Here is a 12,493-nt window from a genome sequence, read left to right on the forward strand (position 1 = left end):
GTGAAATTCCTATCCAATTTTTGTCCTTCACCGATGTGGGACAATTTTTGGCAATCAACAATTCCAAAGATGAAAGATGCATACACAGTGAGATACCTCTAGATACACAATTGAAGCACCCCTCAATATGCTTGCATGACGATCCGATACGATGCACATCATTTCCCTTTCCCCAAAAGCCTGTTTAAGCATTTCAAAAAATCATTCCCAAGAAGCATCATTTTCAGAATCTACAACAGCGTATGCTAGTGAAACATTTTTACCTGGTTAAGCAAATAAGAAAGCATCCACATATTATTTTTGTTATACACAGATAAGAACTATCTATACCATATATAATTATTATACGAGTCTGCAACATATTCACCTGCCGCATCTTGTGCGCTAGCTGTTAACATTGTTCCTCTGTGAGATGATTTGAGGAATGTCCCATCAACCACTACAATAGGGTAACAGTATTTCCATCCTATGATTGATGCATTTAGTGCGACAAAAACATACATGAAGCGCCTGTCCTCTGATTTATGTAACATTGTGACAGAATTAGGATTTGTCATATTTATCATATACAAGTGACCCGACAGTTTTCTATAAGATTCGCGTGGTATCCCTCTTAGTAGTTCAAGCGCCTTTTCTTTTGTTCTATAAGCTTTTATGTAACTCATATTAATCCCATACTGTTGTTTCATGTCGCTCATGATGTCAGCCGGAATGTATATTATTTTTGGATTGGCATATTTGTTGCAAATCATTTTTGCAATGGCTGAAGAAGTAGCATAACATTGTGAAAACAGTCGACTCATCTCTGGGAAAGTGTGAACATCATTGAACCGTCTAACCTTGAAGACATTTAATTTGTGTAGACTTGAAGATCTAAGACTCCATTTGTAACTTTCATCCACGCATGTAAGACAATACCTATTTAAAATATAGTGTTTGATAATGCATTTCTTCAGATTTTTACACTTGTGTCTCAAATAAACAAGCAGTATATATATGCAATCTCACTATATAATAATTATACATTTTTTATACAGATCTATATACAAAAAATTACAGAGAAGTGCAATCTCACTATACAATAATTATATATTTTTTATACATATCAATATACAAAAAAATACAGAGACATACAATCTCACTATACACTAATTATACATTTTTATACAGATCTGTATACAAAAAATTGCATACAGATCTCACACATCCAGAGGATGAAAGTTGCAGAGATGAGGATGTTGAGGTGGATGTGCGGGCATACAAGGAAGGATAAGATTAGAAATGAAGATATTCGAGAGAAGGTGGGTGTGGCCCCCATGGAGGACAAGATGCGGGAAGCAAGACTCAGATGGTTCGGGCACATTCAGAGGAGGAACACTGATGCACCGGTGAGAAGGTGTGAACGACTGGCGGTGGTGGGTACGAGGAGAGGTAGAGGGAGACCTAAGAAGTATTGGGGAGAGGTGATCAGGCAGGATATGGCGCGACTTAGGGTTACTGAGGACATGGCCCTAAATAGGGAATTGTGGAGATCGAGCATTAAGGTTGTAGGTTAGGGGAAATTGTGATGTCTTTTTTACAGCGTACTAGAGTGAGACTAGTCAGTTAGGAATTAGTCTTAGGATGCTATTGATCAACTACTGATGATGGGCTTTATCTGCTGTGTATTAGTATACCTTACATCTTTCTCGTATTTCCTATATCTTTTATATTGTTGTTACTTTGTTATTTTATGGTATTTATGTTATGTTATGGATTTTATGGTATTTTATGTTATTTTATTATGAGTCTATTGATAGTACTAATATAGTGTCTCTTGTTGCCTCTTTGAGCCGAGGGTCTCCTGGAAACAGCCTCTCTGCCCTCGGGGTAGAGGTAAGGTCTGCGTACATATTACCCTCCTCAGACCCCACTTGTGGGATTACACTGGGTTGTTGTTGTTTTTGTTGTTGTTGTTGTTGTATACACAAAATTACAGAGAAGTGCAATCTTACTATACAATAATTATACATTTTTTATATAGATCTGTACACAAAAAATTACAGAGAATTGCAATCTTATAAGTAGAAATCATACCTTGTTGTAGATGATCTATCCACTATAAATTGACATTTTTCTCGTATTGTGTAATGCTTCATTACACTAATGAGTGTATCTTTGTCCCAATACAACTGACCTTCTGCAATTTCTTCATGTTGTGGATTGTCTATTATACAATCTCCCTTCAATATCTCAATTTTGTCTTCCTTTGCATGATTATCCATCATCTCAACAATATTAGTTCCGTGTACTTTTTCTACGTTCTGACATTGTAAACCAACTGAAGTTGTTGCGAGTAAGTTTCCAGCTGAAGTTGTTGCGAGTAAGTTGCCACCGAAGTATGAACTTGAATATGAGCATTCAGCACTTGAATACACAGTTTTCAATGTTATGCATAATGGATATTCAGTGATATCCAGGTTTTTCTTTTTCATCTCCATATACAAGCACGCACTCATATCATTGTATATTGGAATTGCTATATAGCCATCCTTCACTGTATATTTTATCTTTATTGCACTCGTAATTGAATCTCTACCCAATTGCTTGTATATGTCATCAACAAAATAATCATAGCTACAGTCCGAATTGATCAACACACCATTAACAAGGAAATTAACAAATTTACTCTCACTTACCCATTTACCACTGTGTTGAAGTAAAATCGGAATCAAAGTTGGAACGGTAGTTCCAGCATTCACAATCTCCATAGACATTAGTTGATTTTGTCGATTTTGTATCAATTTCACAATTTAAGAATGAAATCTCAACTCTATTAAGTTGATTGTAGGCAGCAATTGTGCAAAAACTTTGGATTTCAGCGTGAATTTTTGGGAGCTTTTCTCTGAGTTTAATCTTCAGAAACCCTAGAATTTTTTTCACAATGTGAATAATTGGGCGACTTTTATAGTGTTTGGAGGTTGAAGATCCCATACTGAACGCGTGAATTTATGATACAAAATCGATTAGGACTGTTTTCCTTTTCGTTTGCGTTGAGGGTATAGTTTCAGTTTTTTCAATTGCTAGCGTTTGTTATTGTTTTGAGGCTATTACTTGTAAGGGGTTATTTTGTGACTATCAGATGATATAAGTTTGGCCCTAGTGGCTACAAATTAAATGAAGTTTTCTCATTATAATTTTCTATGTATAATATTTCATGAGATTTTTACATTTCTATACACTATATGAAACTATATTATTCTCCCTACTCAAGTTTTACTATAATTATATTTTATATACCCAATTACCATTTATGTATATTTTAAGGGAATTAATGATAATAATTAGTGTCTTAAAATCACTCTAACATATCTTTCACTCCCCCATGTTTCTCTCTCCACATCACATCCCATCCCCCTCCCCCACGTATCTTGCACCCACCCACGATTTTACCATTGACAACCATTAAAAAGATTTGAAGCTTTGAATTCAAATTTGGGTCTTCAAAAAATATTATTTGTTTGAATTGGATGTTGTTGCAAAAAATTGAGAATTCTCTCTATGTCTCTCTCTATCTCTCAATCCCTAATTCCACTAACGTAAAGCAAAGGAAAAGAGAGCAGCAATTTTACCATTGATAGCCATTAAAAAGCTTTGAAGCTTTGAATTCGAATTTGGGTTTCCAAAAATCATTATTTGTTTAGATTGGGTGTTGTTGAAAATAATTGGGAATATGGTTTGGAGTTTATATCTCAATTTTGAGGGGTTTTAGTGAAGATTAGACTTGGTTTTGGCTGAATTTCAGATTGAAACTCGAAGAAGAAGAAGAAGAAGAAGAAGACGAAGACGACATGATATACATTATATTTACTAAATTGTAGAAAAATTATATTCTGTTATTTATATATTTTCTTTTATTTATTTAACTATTGTATGAAAGTTGAACAACATTGTATTAAAATTATATTTATGTTGTATAATATTGTAGTTGTATATAACTGAGTAGAAATAATGTATGAAAATTATAGATAAGTTGTATAATATATAATTAGTTGTATCAAATTTATTTTTACTATGTATTAATCAGATACAAAATATACAAAAGACATATTGTATAAATTTTGTATAAAATTTGTATTTAAGTTGTATGTTATTGTAGCTGTATTTAACTGGGTAGAAATAATGTGTGAAAGTTGTAGATAAGTTGTAAATGAGTTGTATTGAACAAACAAACTTCAAAGCCATTGTGGATAGTGGGACATCCTTTACATTTCTCCCAGATGTAATTTACGATAGAGTCGTTAAAGAGGTAGGCTTACAACTATTTGCTGCTTATTGTACTTTATAGTACTATATTTTTACATGTCCTTTTCCGGTCATTTTTCGGTTACAATTTGACAGGGAAGTGAATGCTACAATGCTACAAATGTGTATTTGAACCTAGACAGTTCTAAAGGGTTACCAAAGATTCCTTCATTTACTCTGAAGTTCATGACGAACATCACTGTTATAGTCCAGGATCCTGTATTTGTGATTTATGGCAGTCAGGTAAGTTCTTGAATATACTCCATCTATTTTTTAGCTCAGAGATGAACTTTTTGGTTCTTTTGATTACGTGTAAATCTGTGGTGCGTCCTATTTTATTTTTCCTGGTTTTTTTTTTTATCATGCCACCTTTTGGTCCTTCACTTCCAATTAATTTTGAACTAATTCAATATCGTTATGTAGGGTGCTGTTGGATTTTGTTTAGCTGTGGAGCCTTCGGGCATAGATATCGGAATGATTGGACGCAAGCCTGACTCTCTTCCCCATGTAGTTTCTTCCTTCTGTATGCAACTATAATAATTTCCACCTGCAAAGGAAGGGGGTGAAACTGTAATGCAAAAGTGATATTGCAATTTCCTCTCTCAATTTTTGGAAGTGCTAACAATCATTTTCCTGTACAGAGAACTTCATGGCGGGATATCGGCTGGTGTTTGATAGAGAAAACCTGAAACTGGGTTGGTCACTCTCTAACTGTGAGTACCAATATCTTATCAATAATTGTTTTGGTTTGCTCAGGATTTAACTATAACTACTTTCTTGTCTATACCCGCGAGTGATTAACTTAAATGCTATTACTCGTATTTTGTTACTTCACTCCTAAAAACCTATTCTTGTGTATTGAGAAGTTGAACTGCAATTTTTTACACTATTGATTGAAGGCACAAATAATGGATTGGGAGCCTTTTAAGGTGGATTGTATATATTTCGTAAACAAAACTTGTTTATGCCGGGTAATTAACTAAACATGAATATTAAGGGTAATAAAGTTTCAAATAGTGTATAGGAATGAAAAAAATCACATATTTCATTCGTTACCTAATAGTTCGAAGCAAGAAAATCAATTTCTATATGTACAGTAACCAAATAAACCCGCAAAAAGCATTTCTAGAATAATTATGAGAGTGTATTAAATGAAAGGAAAAATGTCATTGTATAGCAGCTCAAAAACTAAAGCTAAAAAAAAAGTATATTTTATATATATATATATACACACACACATTTATGCATGCTATATATAAAATAGTATATAATATTTTTGCGGTCACCGGATGTAAATAATTTCGGTAGGGTAAAAGTTATCTTTGCCCTTAAATAAACTTATTCTTAATACGCTTAAGCTGAATAGACGGTAGATCTGCAAGTAAAGCAAGGACTTACAACTCCTCGAATTTACTTAGCAAAATTAATCTTAGGAATTTGAGAGAAGTGGCAAGTAAAATGAACAAGTGAATAATTTAGGTTATATTAACCAATTTATTAAAAAAAATATTCATGCTGCTCTGTTGTAAACAACCTTCATTCAAAAGCTATACTTAAAACAAACCAAGCGATATCAAACTAGTATTATTTTATCACAATTCATCTTGTAAATGAGTTTGAGTTTGACACTGTAGTGATTTAAAGGTACTAAATTTTTAACCTATGTTCCAAATTGATATTTACTTTCCGTTAGTTCTAAGCAATGGCGACCTATTGTACACATATACAGCAATTTTTTTATTTTTTATTTTAAAAAGATACGTATTATTTACACTTCTATATAAGTAACAATTTTCGCCAAGTGGTGTCGGATGACACCCCCTAGTAAAGAATGTTTCTGCTACAACAACAGACTTCAAATGTATAATACATGAAACACTACAAGTTTTAAGCAATGTCCAGTCCTTTATGAGTAAATAACATGTAGCAAAAGAAGAGTTTTTAACATGGAGCTGGCCTATAAAACCAGCTGTTTTTATTTAGCCCTTGAATTCTCCAGGTGAAACTAGTTCAACTTCAGTGTCTGGTGACTCTCTTCATAGGATATGGAGATCAACTCTGATCTATATTTATTATCTTCGTCGTCATTAACAGATTTCACTACATTCTCACAGTTGGAGTTTTCAGGTTCAGATTCAATAGAAAGATCCTTCTCTGGTTCAGAGTATGATATGGCGATTAGTGACTCCCGAGTCACTTCCTCAGAGATTTCCTTGCCAGATGCTTTCTTATCCATATAATAACTGTCTTTTTTCTGTAAAATTACAACACTGAATGAAAATAAAGATAAATAAAACATAGTAATAGACAAAACAAAAAACTGTAGTAATCAGGAATAGTAACATAGATAATATACAATAAACATGTTCACCCCCATCTTGTTCAAAGGCAGACTCAGGATTTGAAAGTGGAGGGGGCACCACTATCAAATAAAAATTTGAGCAAACGTAGGACTGGGGATCGAACCCGGGCAGCGGACTAAAAGTCAAGTTATACCCCCCAAATCGACCATTGCAGGTGCCTAAGCTTTGAATCTTAGGGTGCCTATCAAAATATATACTATACCTATTTTTTAAGAACATATATACATATATTTTTTTCGGAATTACCGGAGGCATGTGACCCCCATACCCCCTACCTTAAAGGTAGGTCCGCATCTGATCTTGATGGAGAACACAGGCAATTAAGCAACCAAGTTTCGCTGATAAGGTTGCATTCGTCTGCTAAACACCCTTACAGAAGTTCCTTCTTGTATCAATAAACCATCACATATTAATACGAGAGCAGCATTTTTTTATAGGTAACACGACACCAATTAATGCTTATTGTGTCCTCTCCAAATTCTATTAATTCACCCGCCATTACTTCAAGACCACGAATATTCTTTACTTTCTGTCTTTACCAAAACTTCATGAGGACTGAATTTCAGGAAAATATGCACTATATTTCCAACCTCTGCATGAAAAGTCAGCCTCACATGTTACCACCAGGAAGACATGACTAAACATATTAAGGGCTTTAAAAGCATTTCACATTCAATCTCTTGCTTCTTGCTATTCAGGAAATGCCAAATTATGTTACTTTTTGTTAACCACTCCTCAAGATATGAATTAGGTGAAAAGTGGGTGCGCCACTAGGCTCAACATAACAGTGCAGGGGTTGAGGAGATCGAGATAGATCATTGGGGGACAAAAGCTGTAGTTGGTTTCCGCATATGCCACCACACTTCAATTGAAGAACTAGTTCAACTGTACGACCAAAGAAGAAAAAGAAAAGGAAACATAATCTTGCATAAATAGCAAGGAGATCTGTAAATTCCAACATGACTAAGAAGTTAAGTGGCAGACTAATGTTTGCTTTAAGCCATTAAGTTTAGTGAAGCCACAACATAGGATCTCTCACAACCAGAAACCAAATTCCTCCAGCGGTCCTATCCCTTTCCGACATTTACAAAATTGCACAGACAAACTCTATGAACAACATCAGATAACCTGCCTTCTTAGCTAACAAGAGGATAAATCCCAGGGAAGATAAAGTCAAACAATCACATGTCTAATATGTAAGTAAGATGATTATGTTGATCAATCAAAGTGATCAACACTCCTGTTAGCATTCTCAAAAAACCCTATGCAAGAGAAGACACAAAAAAGGGTAACCAATTGAGTAGATAATAAATTGTATATGGTTGAAGCCTGACACACGGTCGGCCAACTATGTAGAATCCTATTGAAAGAAGTAAAGAAAAAAAGTTGCAAAGTGAAGAAACATACATAAACAACATCATATTCAGCTATGTCTCCGTAAATTATCCTAAGCTTTCACTGGCAAAAGAAAACCTGCATATTTCCTACACCTACAGTGCCTTGTGAAACAGATGGAGAAAAGGTTACTCTCAAGGAGCTACAATAAAGCAGTGGCAGATCCATACCACTAATACTTTTGTGCAACTACCACATTGGAATTTCAACTATTGCAACTATAAATTTTGATAAAGCTGCTATTTTTTCCATCCCTTGAGAAAATCTAAAAGTTTCCTCTAACTTGCAAATGTCAAAGCATTTAGGAATCAGAATACTGTTGCTGCCAAAAGTCAAACACATGGTTGGAGTGCTATGCCAAAACCACGTTGGCAAGGGTACAGCCAGCAACACATTTTCTTGTTAAAATACTAAGGCCATAACATTGCAATACATAATGTTGTAAAATGGCATGGGCTGATGCCTACCAGGGGCGAAGCTACACTTTGGTAAGGGTTCGTCGGAAAATTACGCTGCGTAAAATATTAAGTTTTAGAGGTATATAACATATGTTAACACTCTTTGTCAGAGATTTTTTTAACTTCTTTCAAGTTTGAACACCCTTGGATAAATTCCTCGCTTCGCATTGATGGCTAAAAACGACTAAGCAAGCATAAGACTAAAACAATTTCAGTTGGTAGAGCATAAACCAATATATAATTAAGTAATAGAGGGGGGAGAATAGTTAGCATATTACCCCCCATAAGAACTGCTACACTGAGGGAAAAAACATTGAAAAGATTTCTTTGCAAAAGGGGAACATTACAATACCACTGAGAACTTACATGTACATTCTGTTCTGGTCTTTCAAGCAACTTTTCATATTTAAGAAATGCCCTTAGTTCCATAATTGACTTAATCAAGAATCATCTGAAATCAAAATATGGGTAATACTCATTGACCCCTTTGACTCCATCCTTACTACAATTCATTCTTCTAATTCCAACGTAGTTGACAATTATCCAATTAAAGTACCCAACAAAAATCAAGAAAACTACCAATAAACATTTCAGAAAGAAGTCTATGGTCGTTCACAACAATCAAGATCATGAGATATAGCTCAAACAAGAAAAAGAAAAGAAAAAAAATCCCATAACGTAAAAGGGATTAATTATTACATGAAATTTAGAGAGAAAAATAGGAGAGAAATTTAGAGGGCCGTTACCGTTCTTGATTTTTAAGAAATGCTCCAAATCAGCTCCAGCACATAACTAGTCAGCACCAATTCATCGTCGTTTTATACTACGGGTCAGTGGCATCACCTGCACTTTATTTCAAATTAATTAAGACAAGTTGGAGACACGCAAGTTGCACGTTTTCTCAAATGTGGAAAAATTTTGTTCATATTCCTACCTTCATTTCTTCACATTACCAAATACACCCCTAAAAGATACAAGATTACTAGTTTTACGCTTCTAGTTTTAGACAAGACATACTTTAAAAGGCACTATACTACTTTGGTTGTTCAGTCCATGGGGTTTGGTTAATTGCCTGCCAAGTTAGGTAAGAGGTTTGTTTTTTATTTGGTGTAATACCTAATTAGACGGATGGGATTAGAAGTTCACCATCCTGTGCATTGTCTAGGCTCCTTATAATTTGTGACTGTTTGTTTCCAAAAGGCGGTAAGAAAATCTTTTCGAAAAACCTTTTCAAATTGAAATAAGTGTCAACTTTTGTAAAAACTGCAAAAGCACATATCTAGTAGGAAAAGAAAAGAAAAAGTAAAAAAAAAAATTAAGAAAAAAAAGAGAGTCCCGAACCTATTGGACTCAAAATACTGTTTTGAGTGTAAAAAAAAAATTACATTTCTATATAAAATAAAATGCTTTAGCATACCGCGTTTTACCCAATAGCTGAAAAGATAACTATATAAAACGCGGTTCAGTATCGCATTTTATATAAAATGTGGTATTAAACCGCATTTTATGTATTTTGTGGACCCACTAATAACTCTTCTGCGCTTAATTGATATAACAATAATTCAAATATGTAAAATGCCCTTCTAAATCGCGTTTTACTTCCAAAAATTTGACCCCCCGAATTGGCATTGCCTTATATAAAGGCGTTAAGGAGTTTGAGAATTATCATTCAGAAATACTCCAACTTCGTGATAAATTTTTCTTGTTAAATTCTCAAGCTTTTTCATAATGTCTGAAGAGCAAAAGTAAGGGTTTCATTATATTTGGGGGGGGGGGAGGGAGGGGCGGATGAGGTTGTGGTGGCGAATAACTCAGTGAGCTATAGTTTATCTCTACAGAGTCATGTTAAGTTGCCACTTATAATAGAGTACGATAGACTGGTATCATTTTTATGCAATAAAATGAGATTGAGCAAACCTTCGGTGAATCTTAAAATAACCGGAAGATATCCATATTCTGTGACTCCGCAAGGGTTTGCTTGTTATGCTGAGTTTAACATCGAAGACGATGAAACTCTGAGAGATTTTTTGGGGACTCCGGGTGAATAGGGAATTTATTGTGATAAAATTGTTGGAAATGTCCGTCAAGGCTGAAGACGTTCCCAATAATGAGGTTTTTCCCAAGGACGCCCTCATATTAAGCGAAGAAGACACCGAGACCTTGTCTCGACCCCACAATGACGCACTAGTAATCTCTTTCCTTATAAATTCTTTTCAAATAAAATGTGTACTCGTGGATCCAGGTAGCTCGGCTAATATTGTCAAGTCGAGAGTGATAGAGCATCTCGGATTGCTCAACCAAATTGTGCCCGCCACTCGAGTCATCAACGGATTAAACATGGCAAGTGAAACAACAAAAGGAGAAATCATCCTTCTCGTCACCATGGCCGGCACAACCCAAGACGCCAAATTCCATGTCATCGAAAGAGACATGAGATATAACGCCTTATTCGGGCAGCCGTTGATACACTGCATGAGAGCAGTGTCGTCCACCCTTCACCAGATGATAAAATTTCCAACAAAGGACGGAATTAAAACCGTCTACGGGGAACAACATGCGGTGAAGGAAATGTTCGCGATACACGATGTGGTACCAACATTCGTACCTCCGCCCCTGAGTAAACCAAAGGGCAAATCGGGCCTCACCCTCGATCAAACTTAGAAGAACAAAGTAAAGAACCATACCGCGTCTTCACATCGGGAAATTGAAACAAATCAACTCTCACGATTGTAGCGAATCAATCCCGAGGCATCGCCAGCATATCTCACTTCAAGGTACGACCATCTCTCTTTTTGTTTCAAATTTAGGAATAACCCTTATGCAGACACTCGATCGGAGCGGTCAGAACGCTAACCCTGCTTGAAGACCTTAAGGTTCTAAAACGCACTCGTTGCACTCTTTTCCTTCGACCGAGTTTTTTTTCCCAAAGGAAGGGTTTTACCAGTAAGGTTTTTAACGATGCAACGTCTGCGAGCTGCCTAAGTGAAACTCACCAAATGCTCAAAACTTCTTTTGCAATCAACTTTGAACGATGAGGGGCATCCTCCTAGAAAGCCGCCCACTCGGAAAAGTCATGAAATGCCAAATGGGGTTCTTGTAGGAAAGTAATGTACCGGGCCAAACAGTCGAACGAACCGTGTCCATATAGCCAGGCTCCCGTCGGCGAATACGTGTACTATTGTACTGGACGATCAAAGAATACCTTTTGTCAAAAACACCTTCGCAAAATAAGGTAACAATTACTCCACTGGAAACGTCCCAAACACTCAGGGACTGAGGTTGGCAACTCGACACTCTGACGACCTTCGGGTCGAAACTCCGAAATCATAAAACCTTCAGGTAAGGCAACACGTAAATCGCCAAGCACCACCAACATCGAAGGTACCTTGAGTACTCGGAGACTAACGTCAAAAGTTCGGAAGAGAAACACACGGCCTCAAGGGATGGAACCCCATGCTCGTAAGCCCTCAATGAGGCAACTTTGAACTCACGAGCAACGGCCTTCGAGCCTAAGCAAGCTCGACGACTCGGAGACAGGCACCAGTCGCCACTAACTTAAAAACCCGAGGCCGTAAGACCCCGAGCGGGCAAACTCGGTCTAGCAAGATCTATTCAACATAGCAACAAAAACTGTAAGACCTCAACAGGCATGAAAAAACTGTAAGACCTCAACGGCATGACAAAACTGTAAGACCTCAACGGCACGACAAAACTGTAAGACCTCAACAGGCATGAAAAAATTGTATGATCTCAATAGGTATGAAAAAACTATAAGACCTCAACAGGCATGAAAAAACTGTAAGACCTCAACAGGCATGAAATTTTTTTAAGACCTTACAACAGGCATAAAACTCAATCCCAAAGTTTGGGCTATGTGTCGCATTTGTAAGACTCCCGAAAGGGCATACCCTCAATGTAGACGCCTAAACTATCACTCGGGATCAAAAATGGCTCCGGCCAAACACATGTGACTACGGTCAAAACGGCTGCACC

At 36.2% G+C, this 12,493-nt stretch overlaps 1 protein-coding gene and 1 long non-coding RNA gene across 2 annotated transcripts; both read right to left on the minus strand.

Moving 5' to 3' along the window:
• Window positions 1-201: 201 nt before the first annotated feature.
• LOC138872491 (uncharacterized) lies at window positions 202-2,750 on the minus strand. Its single transcript, XM_070150633.1, has 3 exons — window positions 2,077-2,750; window positions 368-918; window positions 202-263 (listed from the first exon to the last, which is right to left on the minus strand). Exons 1-3 carry the CDS (start codon window positions 2,748-2,750, stop codon window positions 202-204), a joined length of 1,287 nt encoding a protein of 428 aa, XP_070006734.1.
• Window positions 2,751-6,008: 3,258 nt separating this feature from the next.
• LOC104243466 (uncharacterized) lies at window positions 6,009-9,366 on the minus strand. The gene is made up of 2 exons (XR_715201.2): window positions 9,247-9,366; window positions 6,009-6,538 (listed from the first exon to the last, which is right to left on the minus strand). It is a non-coding gene; the product is annotated as an uncharacterized lncRNA (long non-coding RNA).
• Between the last annotated feature and the right edge of the window lie 3,127 nt (window positions 9,367-12,493).

This window comes from Nicotiana sylvestris, chromosome 1 (assembly GCF_000393655.2).
Source record: "Nicotiana sylvestris chromosome 1, ASM39365v2, whole genome shotgun sequence".
In the NCBI taxonomy this organism is placed as follows: Eukaryota; Viridiplantae; Streptophyta; class Magnoliopsida; order Solanales; family Solanaceae; genus Nicotiana; species Nicotiana sylvestris.

Bases quoted from the DNA above. Each gene is read 5' to 3' on its own strand.
- LOC138872491 (XM_070150633.1), bottom strand. From the start codon at position 2,750: ATGGAGATTGTGAATGCTGGAACTACCGTTCCAACTTTGATTCCGATT. The intron at 919-2,076 runs GTATGATTTCTA...TATTTTAAATAG, and splicing joins GATAGATCATCTACAACAAG to GTATTGTCTTACATGCGTGG. The intron at 264-367 runs GTGAATATGTTG...TTGCTTAACCAG, and splicing joins TAGCGCACAAGATGCGGCAG to GTAAAAATGTTTCACTAGCA.